This window comes from Cotesia typhae, unplaced genomic scaffold (genome assembly GCF_013202065.1).
Source record: "Cotesia typhae breed Kobodo isofemale line unplaced genomic scaffold, CoteBio_Ctyphae contig_43, whole genome shotgun sequence".
NCBI lineage: Eukaryota > Metazoa > Arthropoda > Insecta > Hymenoptera > Braconidae > Cotesia > Cotesia typhae.
The window spans coordinates 1366892-1383143 of NW_027423752.1; the positions used below are offsets into that span (position 1 = coordinate 1366892).

Consider the following 16252-nt stretch of genomic DNA (forward strand, 5'->3'; position numbering starts at 1 on the left):
TTTTAACAAATTAATAACAATAAAAAAATGCTTCTAAAAATTTTCAATTGTAATTTTTATTAATTTTTACATCTGAAGTTTTTTAATTAACTTTTTTTTTAATAATTTAATTGCTATAAAATTTTAAAAAAATTTTTAATTTCTGACAACTTCAGTGTCATAATTTTATTCATCATGACAATAGTAATTAGTGATTTAAAAAAAATTTACCCTCTGTTATTCTTCAATTTAAATAAATTATTTATTAAAATTTTCTAAATTTTATTTAAAAAAAAAAAAAAAAAAACTTAATATATTAATTAATTAAATAACAATTTTTATTATTACAATGTTATTTTTTTGACTAGTATAAAGTATTAAATATTAATAAGCTTATAATTGTGCATTAAGATATTTTAAAATAGTTATAAACTATTTAATTAATTATTTATAATAATAAAGGTACATAATTATGGACAAATTCACATGGAATGTTGATACTTGACATAAGCTATTGCTGCTAATTCTTTACAAAATTCTTCTGTTATTATAATACTCTCGTACAAAATATTATCTTTTATTCTGCAACAAAAAAAAAAATTATTAATTAATTATGAGTTATTGTATAATTTAGGATTAATTATTTATTTATTTATTTATTAAAGAAATAAATAATTATCAATTAATTCTTATTACACTAGTCATAAAAATTAAAGCATACAAAAAAAATTCTAAATTTTTGTACGCTGTGTGTGTAAAAAACGTAAATCCGACCGAGCTACCTCCACGCGCTACGCTTTGTTTCATTATTTTTTTGTTGGGCTTAATTTCTTAAAAAATTAATCTTTTTGTTCGAAAAAATAAAGATTTTTAAGAAAAAAAATTTTTTTAATTGAAAAAATTAAATAAAAATAAAAAAAATTTCTCATAATGGTGATTTTTGCGAAAACAAAGAATTTGAAGTTTTGGAGCACTATGAAAAAAAATCGCAGCGCTTTGAATTTTTCAGAGATTTTAGGGGACACTTTAAAATTGAGAAATTACTGACGACATCCTTCGTTCATCCACTTTATCCAAAGTTATACCAAGCTATCCAAATATCCATAATTATGCGAATTTTTGTCTTTTTTTCAATTCAAATTTTCAATTAAAAAAAATTTTTTCGTGAATAGCCATTCACGTTATCTTATAGAGAATATTGTATTGTTTTCAAAACTCTCCTATGATTTCCTATACGATCATTATTATTAAAGTTATTGATTATCAAAGTTAAAAAGAACTTTTTTGCTTTGATTGACGATAACTCCGCGGTAAATCATCGTACAGGCTTTTTAATTACGTCAAATTGAAGGACATTAAATTTTCTAAAAGCGCTTTTGAGTAAAATAGTGGAAAAAAATTTTTTAAAGCCTGTAGACTTTATTGTAGACAAGAAACAATTTGGAAAATTTTTTTTTGGTAGTTTTCTCAAGATTTCTTCAGACCTAAACATAATAAAAAATTTTTAAGGTCGTGTCTGGAAACTAGACACTTGGAGTTACAATTTGCCTTTTGTTTTTTTTTTTTTGCTTTATGATAATTTTCCTCGGAGTTACAGCTCGTTGAAAATCACCCAAGATTTAGAATTTTTTTTATACCCTTTAATTTTTGTGACTGGTGTAATAATAATAATTATCATTTTTTTTTAAATAAATAAAAGAATAAAAATGAACTTACAAATCTTGTGAAGATTCCTGTAATAATTTTTTTCTCGTTTCTCTTAAAGCATCTTTATACTTTGGCATTTTAATAATATCACTGACTAATTGTTTAATGACTTTTTGTAAACAATTAAAGAGACTCTTGGTACCAGGAGTCAGAGGTACTAATGGATTGAGTAAAAACTCATGTAAGTACGGATGAGGTAACAGAGCAAGCTTAGAAATCACAACAGTCAACTGTAAGTTTATTTCGTACTTTTGATTAGGAATGTTTGAGACTTTGTCAAGAAGCATGGCAATAAAAGGGCCCATGTAGAATCTAGATGAGCAATGATCAGCTTCAGGTCTCGAGTCATAACTGCCAGAGTCATCAACTGAGACAGCCTCCAAAGGCCAAGCAAACAATGAACATTCTGCTTTAGCGCGCTGGTACTGCTTCTCCCAGTCAGCCATATAACGTCCGTAGTCGTCTTCACCGGGATCACTCTGCAGTTGTCGCGGTACCAGAGACAAAAAGCAGTTTATTATCCGGTGAATATTGCTGGGCGCCAGGGTCCGACTGTGAGTTTGTTCCTGGCAGAAATCAAGCGAGCCTTTTTTCTCCCGCTCTCGCTCATCTTCTTCGTCGCTCCAGGAAGCTATTGCGCTGTCTGCTGCTGATGTGTCGTAGTAACCCCGAGATGTTAAGTATGAGAGGATCATACAATGAAACACGTGCTCGTTTCGCGCTTCCAGGATCGCTTCAAATAGTTTAAGTGTTTCTAGGGTTAAGTCATCGCTGTCTGAGTAACAATTTTCTATCAGGCGTTCTATCAGTGTAGTTTCACAGACATCTGCTACTGCAACTCGTTCAATGCCAACTAACCAGTATCCAAGCTCTGAAATAAATTGTGTTATTAATAATTTATAATTAAAATTAATAGTTAAAATTTATTTAGCAGGTAAGGTAAAGTACCCAGTACTTGAACAGATTTTTCGAATTGTTGGAATACAAAATCCGTAAATTTATTGAGTAATATATGCATGTTTTATAATTGACTGCATGCGCCGCCAAGTCAAGCGAGTTACTCAATAAATACAATAACTTTGATCACTTTTTTTTTTATTTAATACAAATTACAACGGGATATTATTGTTTTAATAAAAACTTTCAATATTCTTCTTTACGATCATGTAAATAAAATCTAGTATTACGTAATTTATTTATATGTAATTAATCATCAAAGTTTGTGAAAATCGAGAATTTTTAATTTTTAAAAATTCATAACTTAGAAATTATCAACTTTAGGAAAATTTTATGAGTAACTTTCGTTTTCAAATTGCCCAAAATATTAAAAAAAAAAAACCAATTCTCAAAAAATTATTTTTTAAAGAATTGATTGCCCGGGATTTCGAAAAAATAACTGCGATATTCAAAACAAAAATAATTTTATGTTGTACACCGACTTCAAAAATTTACGAAAAGGTAATACAGCGTCTAGACTATAAATTGTAAACCGAAAAATCAGTAAAAAAACGGTATATCATCATTTTAAATAAAAAAAATTGTACTACCCAATAAATACATATTTTTTGCAAAGAAATAAACTATAATTTTTATATTACATTTTAGCGTCTAACTATATACTTCCAAATTTTAAAAGCGGTACCTAGAACTTGAACAAGCTGATTTATAGACTAGTGATCAGCATTGTGATTTGTATTAATTACTGAAAATTAGATAAGTTTTGTAGCTAACAATTAGTGTGGTTAAAAATTATTGAATTTAGAAATTAAAAAAAATTAAAAATTCAATTTAAAAAAAAAAAATTTTCGGAACAAATTTGTTTGTTAAAAAAAATTGAATAATTGTCTAATGTTATCTTTAATTTTATTAATTAATTAATTAATTAATTGATATTATGCAAAAATTTCTTAATATCAAGAAAAAATGTTAATTAAAAAAAAATTTACCATTATTAAAAACACTTCCAGTAATTTTCTTAAGCGTTTCAGTCACCAAAGCAGTGATTAACACAACATGATGATCACCCAGCGCCGGTGTCAGAACTTTTTCAAAAAACAGCAGCCTGATAGCCTTGGCAAAAGCAGCGGCAACTTCTGGATGTGCTTCTTTGATTAACTGGTCACAGTAATCCAGCCACATAAAATAAGCAGCGACTTGTCTACATCCTGGAAACTTTTTCTCATTAGTCCAGAGCGGCGAGTCGAGCCCCCACGTGAAGTCTATCTCGTCTATCTCCGCAGGATCTACATGAGCTGGTATACAATTGAATAAATTCTCTAATCTAGCACTAAGCACCCTTGATAAGTCACTTTGTGCCATCGTACGGGCAAAGGCTGGTTCTTCGAGCGTCGCTAGTACCATTATTCCTTCACAGGCTCTTACTCTTACTGTATTGTCCTAAAAAATATATTTATTAATGAATAATAAATAATTATTAATTTTAAATGATACTGAAATTAACATGTGAAAATTTTTTAGATTTTTATAAGAATTAAATTATTATGAAAAAAAATATTGTTGTAATTCTTAGTTATAATTTTTTTCAATTTCTGTGTGGAATTTTGTAACTAAATTTTCTTCATATTTAGGACCAAAATTTTTGTCATAATTTTAAAATAAATCGTTCAAATGTTTAATATTATGGTGAAAATATTGGTACTATAAAAAAATTTATGAAGTGAAAATTGTTCAAAATTTAATTAAAAAAAAAAAGTCTCATGATTTAAAAAAAAAAAACAATATTTTCGCTATTATTAAAAAATTAAAATTTATATTGAAAGGTTCGGATTGTGTAATAATTATGAATCTTACTTTTAAAATTACGGTGAAATTAATAATCCTACCCGTGCAAAAAAATTCTGATTAAAAATTAATTTAAGATTGAAATTCATATTTTAACACAAATATGAAATAGTTTTGAGATCAATCTAAATTTCAAATTGATTTGTAAAAAGAAATTAACACGCTTGTAAAACTTTTGATCCTGCTTTAGAATTTTAATAAAGACAAAAATATTTAGGAAACTTTATATATAAAATATTCTTGTCTTAATTAAAATTCTGAAGCAGGATCGAAAGTTCTACAGACATGCAAATTTCTATCTACAAATCAATTTCAAAATATGAATTTTAATCTTAAATTAATTTTGAATCCAAATTTTTGTTGCACGGGTAAGAAAAGAACATAAGGAACATTTTTTTTATAAAATTAATTTTTGAACAACTTTTGTTTAAAAAAAATTTTCATATAACCAATAGTTTTGTCATCATACTATAAAAAATTCATACGACAAAAATCTTGGCGCTACTTCATAATTATTTGTGATAAAAATTTTTAAAATTGTCAAATATCTGCTAGTTTCAGTATTATAATTTTAAAATACTTACAGCACTGTTTAAATAACTTATCAAAGCATCCAACAGTAGATTTGAATTTTCTGGATCAGGTGAAATAGACTCTGCTAAACTCTGGCTTTTCTCATCAGCATCATTGTTATCATTTAGCAATCCGTTTCCACGATAATTATCTAGTCGCAACTCTTCAAGGTCCTGGAGTTTTGCGTCAATATCAAATACCGAAGAAGAAACACGGTCAGACTCTCTATCACAATTCTCGTAATCACAGTGATCAACGATAGTCTCCAAAGCAGCATCTTGGATCTTCTCAACCGGACTAGAACACCTTGAAGAATTTTCCGTGTCTCTTGACGACGTCGACTCATTGGACCTACCAGAGATTTTTCTCCGGGTCTTATCACAGAACTTGGCGGACTTTTTGAACCTCTCGGTGCAAATCGAGCGTCTCTGGTGGTGATCGCAAGCAAAGAGGTTCGGATTCACCAGAGTTATCGCTTGGGTGTTTAGTGGCTCGAACAAAGGATTGATCGAGTGGTTCGTCCTCTGTCTGTTGGGAATGTACGTCACTGAGTGGACATCCAGTCGCTCAGAACCTTTGACCACACAGTGCTCCAGGCGAACGCTGCTACAGTCATTGACGATGTTCGTCAGGTGAGGGTATCTGCATATCAGGAAGCAGAGCGTCAGAAGGAATTTTACTTCTTCACCCTCGATTGGCGACGGAATGCTCCCGCTGCAGAGCCCGATCAATCGCATCACTGGGCCATATACCGCGGCTTGATGAAGAAGTGGGAACTTTGTTCGCGCCAGGAATTTTTTGAAGAATATCAGACAGACTAGTCGCATTCCTGGAGGTGTTTCTGCGCTGGCCAACGTTGCCAGCCAATCCAGCAGCTTGTGCTGGAGCAAATATTCCAAACATAACCCGGGGTTGTCACTTTCTTTTTCTTCTGCAAGAAGAATTTCTAGCAAGCGGTTCAGGTGCTGGGGAATGCCTGTGTTTTCTATCGAGACCTTGCAATTTGTTTTATGACTGGAGTAAAATTTCATCAACTGCTTCCAGTGGTAGATGAAGTCTTGGATTGGTGTTGCTGGTGGAGCTATCTAAAATTCAGATACGTAAAAGATTATTTTTTTTTTGACATTAGTTAGCAATTACTTGACCATTTTTTTACATTATTTAATTATAAGAAACGAATTTGTTTAGAAAAATCAATTTTAAAAAATTGTATTTTTTATTTTCAAATTTCCATTTTTTTTTTGCAATAATTTATATGATACTGAGGTTAACTGTCAATTTTTTTAATTTTAGAGACAAATCAATTAAATAAAAAAAAAAAATTCTAAAAATTTATGACACTGAAGTTGACAGATATTAAAAATTTTTTTTAGAATTTTATAGCAATTAAATTATTAAAAAAAGTTTTAATTAAAAAGTTCTACATGTAAAAATTAATAAAAATTTTTAGAAGCATTCTTTTATTGTAATTGATTTGTTATTAAAATTAAAAAAATTTTTTTAATTGATTTAAAATTTTTATTTAACAAATAAATTTGCTATTTTATTATTTTTATTATTTTTAAATTTCTATATATAAATCTTTTTAGTGATAATAAAATTAACAGACATCTATCAATTTTTTAGATTTTATATTGACACTGGAGTTGACAGATAAAAATTTTTTTAGATATTTACAACAATTAAATTATTATAAAAAAAAATTAAATTAAAAAGTTTCACATGTAAAAATTAATAAAAATTACAAGTGAAAATTTTTAGCAACATTTTTTTATTGTAATTTATTTGTTATTAAAATTTTTAAAATTGACAGCTGACGGCTAACTTTAGTAGCATAAAAAAATTATAAAAATTTCCACTAATAATTTATTTAATTTTTAAATGCGGAATTTTCTTACAATAATTTTGTTGTTATAAAATTCTAAAAAAAAATTTCTAATGTCTGTCAATTTCAGAGTCATTAATTTATTTAAAAAAAAATTCTTAAAATTATCAAATATCTGCTAAATTAATTTTTATAATTTTTTAGGCTAATTTTGGTGGTACTAAAATTGATGATTTTTAAACAAATAAATTGTGACAAAAAAAATTGAATATTGTTAATTAAATAAAAATGACAAATAATCAGGTGTCTGCTGATTCAAGTGTCATTAATCGTAAACATATTATGATATAAATTACTTACAACGTCAATGGTATTCTTCAAGGCTATTTGAAATCCACTGATCATTTTTTATTTTTTTCCAGCACTAAATTTGCCACAAAAAAATGTAAGAAATTGGAGTGAAAATCAAGTGGTGATTGCAAACTCAATTTTTAATTTTTTCTTTACATTATATTACAGTTGAAAGGTGTTACAGCACACCTGATTGCTTTCAAAGTATCACGACGTAATCATTACAATGACAGTGATAGTGATAACACGTAAGTATGTATACTATACATTGTGTAGCACTATACTATAAGTGGAAGGTGTTCGACTAAGTGAAGCAGATAGTGTATCGTTCTCTCTCGCTTCCGAGTGCTTCAGTCAGTTCTGCGCATCTTTTGTGCGCACGAGGCAAAACACAGAAAAATTCAAACGAGTAAATGTGTTTTGCTAAATTTAATGAATAAAAAATTTATTATTTAAGATTTATCTTCTAAATTAAAATACATGAAAGTTTTGAAGTTAGTCATAGGTCAAAGCTCGCAAAAAACGAGCCACGATTCATTATTGGTTAAAATTAAAGCGCGCGCGTAGCGCGCTATTTAAATTTCTAGTTACTAGAATTTGAAATTGCGCGCGCAGGCGCGCGCCTGAATATAGAGCTTGCATATATTTTTATGCTTATGATATATTCGACCAATCACATCACGAATAAATTGATGCCACATACATTTTATATTAAGGATCATAATAATTTATAATAAAATCTTTTACTTTTAGAATATTTATCAAACTGAAAAAAAAACTTTTTAGATATAAAATTTTGAAATTATTGATAAGTTAAATCAAATGAATTTCGTAAATAAATTTTATTTGTATTTGTTATTAACAATTTAGCATGACACTTTACGTTATTTCAATTTTTTAACTCTGGGTAAAGATTTAAACAAGATATTTCCATTCTTTTTACTCAATTGAATTTTATTAACAATTAAAAGTTAAACGAAAATTATTTGAAATATTTACTTTAATGGATGGATTTAAGCATAAAAAAGTTAAAACTAATTTCCATAAAAATATATTTCATTTATTTATTATTTCCAGATATGCAGTTTTGTAACTGAGGAGTTGAGTTTCAAAGGAGTATCTTTTCATTTTTGATAAATCGAGACAAAAAACTGGTTATCTTTAATTATAAATATTTTTATTGAACTTTTTTAATTTAGCTGTGGAGTGTTATCGGTTATGAAGCTACAATTCGATTCTCATTTAGAAATCTTTATAATTTTCGAAGTGATTAATATTTGAAAGTTAAAAAAAAAAAAAAAAACTGCTCTTTTAAAATATGAAAAGATAGCCTTTTGAACATCAGCTCCTCAGCTACGATAGATTCCCATCTCATTTAGCATTTCCTTCTTAGTTTTTGTATTTAGTATTTATTATTTAATATTTAATGTTGTACTATATGTTAATGTATTTATTGCACTGTCTAATTGCATCCTGCGCATTTGTCGTTTTTGTTGTCATTAAATTCCGGGTTATTAATTTTTTTTTTCAACTGCTCTGAATAGCACGCAGACTATGAAGACTATACAATCCGTGTATAGTTTCCATAACGCAGACGAAATGGGTATTTAAAAATTTTTTTAATTTGAAAATTTTATATTCTCACTACATCTTCTTCAAATAAATTCTAAACGCGTCAAGAAATTCAATTCCTGTAAAATGCACCTGAAAGCCGAGAAGTCAAGCTTCAATTTACATGTTTAAATTTTTTTCAAATTAAAAAATATCAATGTCAGGATCATTTGTAAGAAATTGTATTTGTGCAGTCGTTTTAGCCACGGTAATAAAATAAAATAAAATGAAATTTATTTTAATTTCGGCTGCCGATAGAACTTTGAATTTTTTATAATTTATTTATTATTATTTCAAAATTATGTACACTTTATTGTTCATAAGAAGGAGTAGGTTTGCGAACATCTCCCCAGAATGAAATTAAACCTGAAGGTTCATGTCTAATGAGTAATAAAAATGGACGGTTACATTTAACAAAAACTGGCGTATATTGGTTGGAACGGTAGCTTACAACCATGTGAGCAACTGCAGCAGCTTCAGTATCTCTTTCACTGATATCTATTTCAACTTTATGATCTGCACGGGTCACATGCAAGCTAGGATTATCAAAGTTTTTGCTTTCACGCAGTTCATCTAAACCGTAAGAAGAAAAATTTTTAGTTTTGACATATTCTTGGAAGTTTGCGGGACTTGAAAGATCCTCTTCATTATTAAGATTTTCAGTTCTTATTTTTGAAATATTTAGAGGCTCGTCTGTAAATGATTTTGATCGACCAGTTGACATCAACCCTAGATTAGCCGACTTCGGATTAAACATTGAAGTGAACCCGAGTGACTGTAAAGTATCACGCAAATTAAGTGTACTTGATAGTTTCATTTTCGGTAATTCTACCGTACAATCATAAAATATCATGGTATAATCTAGATAATACTCGATGTTATGTCTGGTAAAACGTGATAAAATTTCGCTCAAAGGAACATCCGGATGTGGCAATACGATGAACATTGTTACCTCGGACTTTGATCCATCAACAGTTTGAACCTGCAAAATCGAAATATGAGTCAGATCATCAAAAAAAAAAAATCGGAAATAAAAAATAAAACTACTCACTTTATAAGGTAAACCGACTATATCAGCTCCTAACGCTGGAGTTCCTCGAAAATGTCTAGTACTATGGCGTGGGAAGCTGCCATATAAAAATTGGTTGTTGATTTTCATCATATCAACTTCAACGGTTTTTCCTGACTCGAGATAAAATGGTTGCCTACAGGAAAAAAAAAATTAAACATTAGCCAGTGAAAAACTTCATTTGGCTTTTTGCAACGTTATTGAGACACAGAAAGAAAAATTTCTTGACTGCAGAACAAAATTCTTGGCTCAAGAAAATTTTCGGATGCCTGAAGGAATACTGAAGTTGTGTTGGCCGAAGTAAAAATTTTTATTGAAATTCTATTCTTGGTGGAAGTAATTTTTTCTTGATTCAAATTATCATAAATAGTTGATACAATAAATTTTTTTTTATCAAGATTTTTAGATATTTCAGGGAAGCAGCGCCACCTACTTCAGCTAAGAAAAAAATTTTTTCACTCTAAGAAAATTTTTCTCTTGAATATTTGATACCCATTTTATATTATTTTAGCGTGCAATTATACATATTGAATGAAAAAAAAAATGATTCAATATTATTTGATCTTCTCATTTGACATGTTAATCAATAAAAATATTAATGAAAATTTACTTCTATCTTTATATTTAATTTTTTGGAGCAAGAGACAAATTTTCTCAAGACAAGAAAATGTACTTCTATCAAGAACAAAATTTTTTGGAGCAAGAGGCTGAATTTTCACAAAATAAAAAAATTTTCTTGAACCTTAAAAGCAAAAGAATAAATTTTGTAGGAATAAGTGAAATTTCTTGTATCAAAAAAAATTTTTTTTTCGCTCAAAATAATAATTAGGAAAAAAAATATTTTCTTGGCTGAAATGAACCTTTTTTTCTGTTTAGAATTAATTTTTATTTTTTAATAAAAATATTAATGAAAATTTAATTCCATGGAGTTATTTAATGTTTTGGAGCAAGAGAGAAATTTTCTAAAACAAGATTTTTTTGACTTAAATAAATTTTCTTGGACCAAGATGCGTATTTCTTAAAGGAAGAGAATTAATTTTGTTGGAATAAGTGAAATTTTTTGTGTCAAAAAAAAATTTTTTTTCGCTCACGAAAATAATTAAGAAGAAAAATATTTTCTTGGCTCAAGTGAACCTTGTTTTCTGTGTAGATTTAAATCATGTATATCATGTTCTATCAGACTTTTGAGTTCAAAGAGCTCAAAAGAATGGAAAAACTATCTCTTTGAGCTCTTCGAGCTCAAAAACATCATAAGTGCAATTTTAAGCGCTTAGGTATAGAATTAGCGGGAAGTTGTAGGGATAGCCGTCAGGGTCAACCGTTTTCCTAATTTTTTGTAACGTTATTGATAGATTTAAATAATGTACATACCTTTTAGTTTCTTCTTCCGAAAACGGGTACTTCCATTGGCCTTTAAAGTGCAATGTAGACGCAATTAAGATTTCTGTCAAATCGCTAGGTGGTTCTTGCAAAAGATTATTTATTTTACCACGTGACGCTGATTTGATCCAATTATTGATCGTGTCTTTGGTTACGAAAGAATCATGAAAATCGACTTGGGTGACATTATAATTGTAAACATCACGAATAAAAGCGGCATAATTTGGTCGAATCGAGTATCCGTTTTGCACGAAGATTCTGTTAGCAGACACTAGTTCTGGAATTTTCACGCGGCTTGCTTCGTTTCCCGATTGTATTGAATTTATGAGATTACCAAACATATGATGTAAAAACTCTGAATCCTTTGATATAACTTGATCGTTATTGAAACCAAAAGAGCAAAGTGTTTCATTACTTTTACCCTCAGAACCAAGAAGCATAACTGCCAGCAGTCCTACTACATTCAATGGTGAGAATACAACATTTTTATTATCGTCTTTTATTCTATTAGCATCAATAGCTTTATTTAGAGCGGCCGCAAACTTTTCTACCCCTCTAGATAGATGTCTGTTTACCTAAAAAGGATAATTCATTGTTCCATCAATTTTATTCAATTTATCAAAAATTTATTTTTTTTTCTCAATAGGTTCACTTCAGAATTTAAAAGTTATTATACTAATAATAACAACAATTACAGTTATAATTCTAACAATAATGAGCTTACGTGATCATTCCAAGACTTGATGGATTGTCGATGTTCTGAGTTTATGGATACTGTACATAACAGTAAAATCACCACTAAATTTATTTTCACCATTTCTGAAAATAGAAAACAAATAAATTAACAATTAAAAATTTTTTTCAGAATTAATATTTTATGTTAAACTAGGCTGGCAATAGCCTAATCAATTCGGTGCCTTCATTTTGAAAGAGTGGGACCAGGGTTCGATTCCGGCACGCACCAATATTTTTCAGTGATTATAAACAGAAAATATGTGCGTTACATTGACAGCCTTCTGTATCAGCCGGGTTTTCTGTAGTTTTCCCACATAGTTATGGAGGTAAAATGTCATTATAAAAATATATGCGGAGAATAAAAAAAAGGGGAATGATTTGAAAGAAATAAGGTGAAGTATAATGAAAGATTGTGATAATACTGTTATGTCGGACTCAATGTTCGACATTTTTATTTAATATTGAATAGGCTTTAATTATTTTAGTAATAATTTTATAATTTTGTAGTTACATACATTTACTTTGTTATCTTAAATTTTTGTTATCTTCAAATTTATCAATAGTATTTTCAAAAGAAACTTATTTTAAAAATTTAGTTTTTAGTTGGGCCTGACCACACTAAGAGATTTAAGCCTGAACAAATACCCTAATGGAATTTTAAACTTTGTCGAGATCCGAAATAGAAGTTTTCGATAACAAAATAAATGTATATATAAACAATAGTTTAAATAAAATAAAAGTAAATAATGATAAAAGAAAAAAATAAAAAGGAATGTTATGATAATTCTAGTATCAACAGAAAAAAAAAAATATATGTTGATAATTTAAGGAACAAAATTTAATAACTATAATTTAAGTTTAAACAAAAAAAAAATAAATAAATGTTTTCTTTTATTTCCGAATAAAATAACGAATTTAATAAAAAGAAAAATTTAGATCTAAGAAACTAATGATAATTTGTAATTTATGCACAAATTAATTTTTTTTCTAACTAATTTAATGATACGTCACGAATAGAATAACAAGATATGATCGTCGAAAATTATATTTTAATTAATAATTTAAAATAGTGAAAAGGGTAAAAATTTAATAATAATTCCTTTTCTAATTATTAAATATAGAATTTAAGAGAAGGGGGTCAACAGGCCCTTGAGACAACGTGGAAGGAGTAGTGCGCTACCCGAAGCGATGGGCTCCTTGAGAAAGGGAAACTCGGACCACTGAGTGTTATTGTAATTGGCCTAGAGTTTTCCCGGAATTTAGGAAAATGTCACCGCCCACAAGGTCTTGTCGATTTCAGTTTTCCAAGTTTTTCAAATCAGTGCAGTTCTAGTTTTTACCACCTCAACACGAGGTCAAGTTTTGGAGTAGTCCCAAGTTTCATCAATTCATTATACAATTTAAAATTTTTCATTTCGTACAAGTTGTTTAAAATAGATTCGATTTAATTCCTTTTTTAAAGTTACTGAAGCAGACAAGAAACGGTGACACAGATATTGAGTAAGTGTAAAATTATAAGTGTAAAAATAGCTGTCTTTTTAAATAACTCGTAACGTTTTTTTGGTTGGGTAAAAAAATTTGAAAAAATTCTGAAAATTGTCTTCAATAGGGTAGAGAAAGATACCAAAATTTCAGAAAAATCGATAAGGGTCGGAGTCAAAAATGGCCGATTTTTGGCATGGAATGCCCGAAATATATCAATCAAATTGTTCTGACTGAATAACATAAATTTCAATTTTTCATTAATCCAATTAAATTTCAGATCTCAAATATAGATTCGCAACGAAAGCTTTTACAGTTTTTATGTACTTTAGGACATAGTTTATATTTTAAAATGAACATTCAATCTTAGTTGTATCACCAATATGCCGGAAACTCTTGAGATTAAATTTATTGAGAATGATCGGTTATATTGTTAAATAATGAGTAAAATGTTAAGCTTAGTACACATTTTGTTATAAATTCAAAGATAAAATGTTCAAAAAAACATTCTATTGTACAAAATTAGAGCTTTAAGGTAGTACCCTCACCAGAGGCGTTTTCTTAGGAATTTTTTTAAATTTTGGCAGATTAATATTCATATAATTCTGCTTCGATTGACGCAAATTGAAATTTTTTGACCATCTAGTTTCAGAGATATTTAATTTCAAAGTTCGAATTTTCAGAGGAGGTTATGCACTGTGATATACGGGATATCGAAAATTTTACTCGTATATTTTATTATAACTAAGAAACTTTTTTTAAGATTTTCATAAAAAACTAAACTACTATTAAAAAACAGCTATTATTTGTTTTTTTTTCGAACTTTCATTGATTTTTACCATCTACATTTTTAAATATTATTCAAAAATAACTGTATTATTCAAAAATAACCATGAGTAGAAGTGAGTAAGGAATAGCAAGTGAGAAAGACAAAAATATCCTAAACTATACCCAAATTTACTCGCACTATATGTCGCGAGGGTACTACCTTAAAATTTTAATTTCTTAGAATACTCTTTAAAATAGATAAAATAATTCACAAATATTTATAACAATGAAGGTTATACCTGGTTTCTTGTTATTTTTCGTTGGTTGGTTTAAAATTTAAATTCACTTCAATACCTAACAATATATTTTAATTCTTACATGTGGTTTCAGTGAAACTTAAAAAAACTTGAAAACGATGTTAATACTCGGAAGTTTAGGACATGAGAGAGATTTTTGGTGAAAAGCGTAAGGGTATAAAATTTTTTGGGCGTTTCCAATTTTTAGTAATTGGGGGAATACAATGTCCAATTATTCGCTTGTTTCCTTGGGCCCTTACCCCCTCTTTTAAGTTTGTCTGAAAAAGTCGCATGAGTCCTCTTACTTGGGTCGGAGTGCAGTATAATTTTCTCACTCTTATGGTCGAATATATCATAAATATGAAAATATATGCAAAGTCTATAGTCAGGTGTGCGCTTGCGCGCGCAAATTTAAATTCTAGTATTAATTAAAAGTATTTATTCTAATATTTTTTTTTTCTGATAATGCTAACTATCACGATGATTATAAAAATTTAATTGTATTTACGACGTGTAAGATTTATAAAATATATTTGCTTGAAATTCATATTTATAATTTTATTTGGAAGTCATTGATTTAAAAAATAATTTATCAAAATTGATAAATTTAAGAAAATTTTAATTATTTTTAAGGAATATAATTATAAATACTTTTATCCATACAATAAAAATACATGAGAGTGTAAAGTTAGTCAATAGTCGAAATTTGCAAAAAATGGGACCTGATTCCTTATTGGTCGAAATTAAGGCCCGCGCTTAACGCGCTATTTAAATTTCTAGTAAGGTATAAAATAATGAACAATAGAATTCTGTGTATTAAATGATTTTATTATAACTACAAAATACCTCTCAACGTGTTTAATTTAAATTATTTGTAAATGACTAGACTAGTATTTTTTTATCCTGCCTAGGCCCAAAATTCGGATTCTATCCATTCTATCTGAGACCCAAGTGATACATTCTATCCTCGGTTTACCTTTCTATCCTCGGTTTATCCATTAGTGCGCATGTGCGACACTATGCGCGTCAGTACTCACACGCATCAAGCTTCAGAATAGCTGTCACGACGCCATTAGTGCAATATCTTGGCAATAATAACACATCAATTGTGATATAATTTACGTGATTTAGTTAATAATTTAACAAGTTAAATAGTTATGAAATAATTAAAAACACTAAGATTTCAAATGCTTTTAATTTGATGTCCCCTGCTGTAAGATTTGAGAACTGCACTATTAACAGCATTAATATTTATACCAAGAATAATGATGATCTTTCGTAATTATGAAATGCGATCGAAACAAATAATTATTTTCTTATCGAGTGAATAATTGTATTTCGTTGTTTCCAAAGAAAGCTAATTTTGAACTTGTGATTATTAAAGTTAATATATAGTTATTTAAGTCACTGAGGTTTAAATAAACAAAGAATTTATGTACGTGTTACTTTAAGAGCTATCAGATGATATAATTTAAAAAATTATATAATTTAAAATAATGATAAAGTTAATAATGTTATTTAAATATAAAATGTAATTTTCTAATAAACTTTTCGAACTTTTGATAAGAAAAATAATTGTATTTTGTTTTTTTCAACGAAAATATCAAGATTATAAAACAATATAATATAATTTAAAATGAGTATTTTTGAGGTGGCCCCCCCCCACCCCCCGCC

The 16252-nt window shown here is 28.3% G+C and overlaps 2 protein-coding genes across 3 annotated transcripts; both read right to left on the minus strand.

Annotated features, from left to right (window-relative positions):
- Positions 1-293: 293 nt before the first annotated feature.
- On the minus strand, positions 294-7462 carry LOC141528286 (FHF complex subunit HOOK interacting protein 2A). Its single transcript, XM_074244253.1, has 5 exons — positions 7247-7462; positions 5073-6146; positions 3633-4083; positions 1696-2557; positions 294-561 (listed from the first exon to the last, which is right to left on the minus strand). The coding sequence occupies exons 1-5, from the start codon at positions 7289-7291 to the stop codon at positions 462-464; spliced, it is 2532 nt and encodes an 843-aa protein (XP_074100354.1). The 5' UTR covers positions 7292-7462; the 3' UTR covers positions 294-461.
- Positions 7463-8179: 717 nt separating this feature from the next.
- On the minus strand, positions 8180-16247 carry LOC141528465 (serine protease inhibitor 3/4-like). Of its 2 annotated transcripts, none has more exons than XM_074244524.1 (5): positions 14582-16247; positions 12022-12116; positions 11289-11872; positions 9900-10053; positions 8180-9830 (listed from the first exon to the last, which is right to left on the minus strand). In XM_074244524.1, the coding sequence occupies exons 2-5, from the start codon at positions 12112-12114 to the stop codon at positions 9159-9161; spliced, it is 1503 nt and encodes a 500-aa protein (XP_074100625.1). In that variant the 5' UTR covers positions 12115-12116; positions 14582-16247; the 3' UTR covers positions 8180-9158. The 2 variants fall into 2 exon arrangements, with proteins under 2 accessions (XP_074100625.1, XP_074100626.1); XM_074244525.1 differs by lacking the exon at positions 14582-16247 and adding an exon at positions 12548-12615.
- Positions 16248-16252: the final 5 nt, after the last annotated feature.

Bases quoted from the DNA above. Each gene is read 5' to 3' on its own strand.
- LOC141528286 (XM_074244253.1), bottom strand. From the start codon at position 7,291: ATGATCAGTGGATTTCAAATAGCCTTGAAGAATACCATTGACGTT. The intron at 6,147-7,246 runs GTAAGTAATTTA...TCTGAATTTTAG, and splicing joins TGAAGAATACCATTGACGTT to ATAGCTCCACCAGCAACACC. The intron at 562-1,695 runs GTAAGTTCATTT...TTTTTGTTGCAG, and splicing joins CAGGAATCTTCACAAGATTT to AATAAAAGATAATATTTTGT.
- LOC141528465 (XM_074244524.1), bottom strand. From the start codon at position 12,114: ATGGTGAAAATAAATTTAGTGGTGATTTTACTGTTATGTACAGTATCC. The intron at 11,873-12,021 runs GTAAGCTCATTA...TATCCTTTTTAG, and splicing joins TCAAGTCTTGGAATGATCAC to GTAAACAGACATCTATCTAG. The intron at 9,831-9,899 runs GTGAGTAGTTTT...TCGATTTTGCAG, and splicing joins TAGTCGGTTTACCTTATAAA to GTTCAAACTGTTGATGGATC.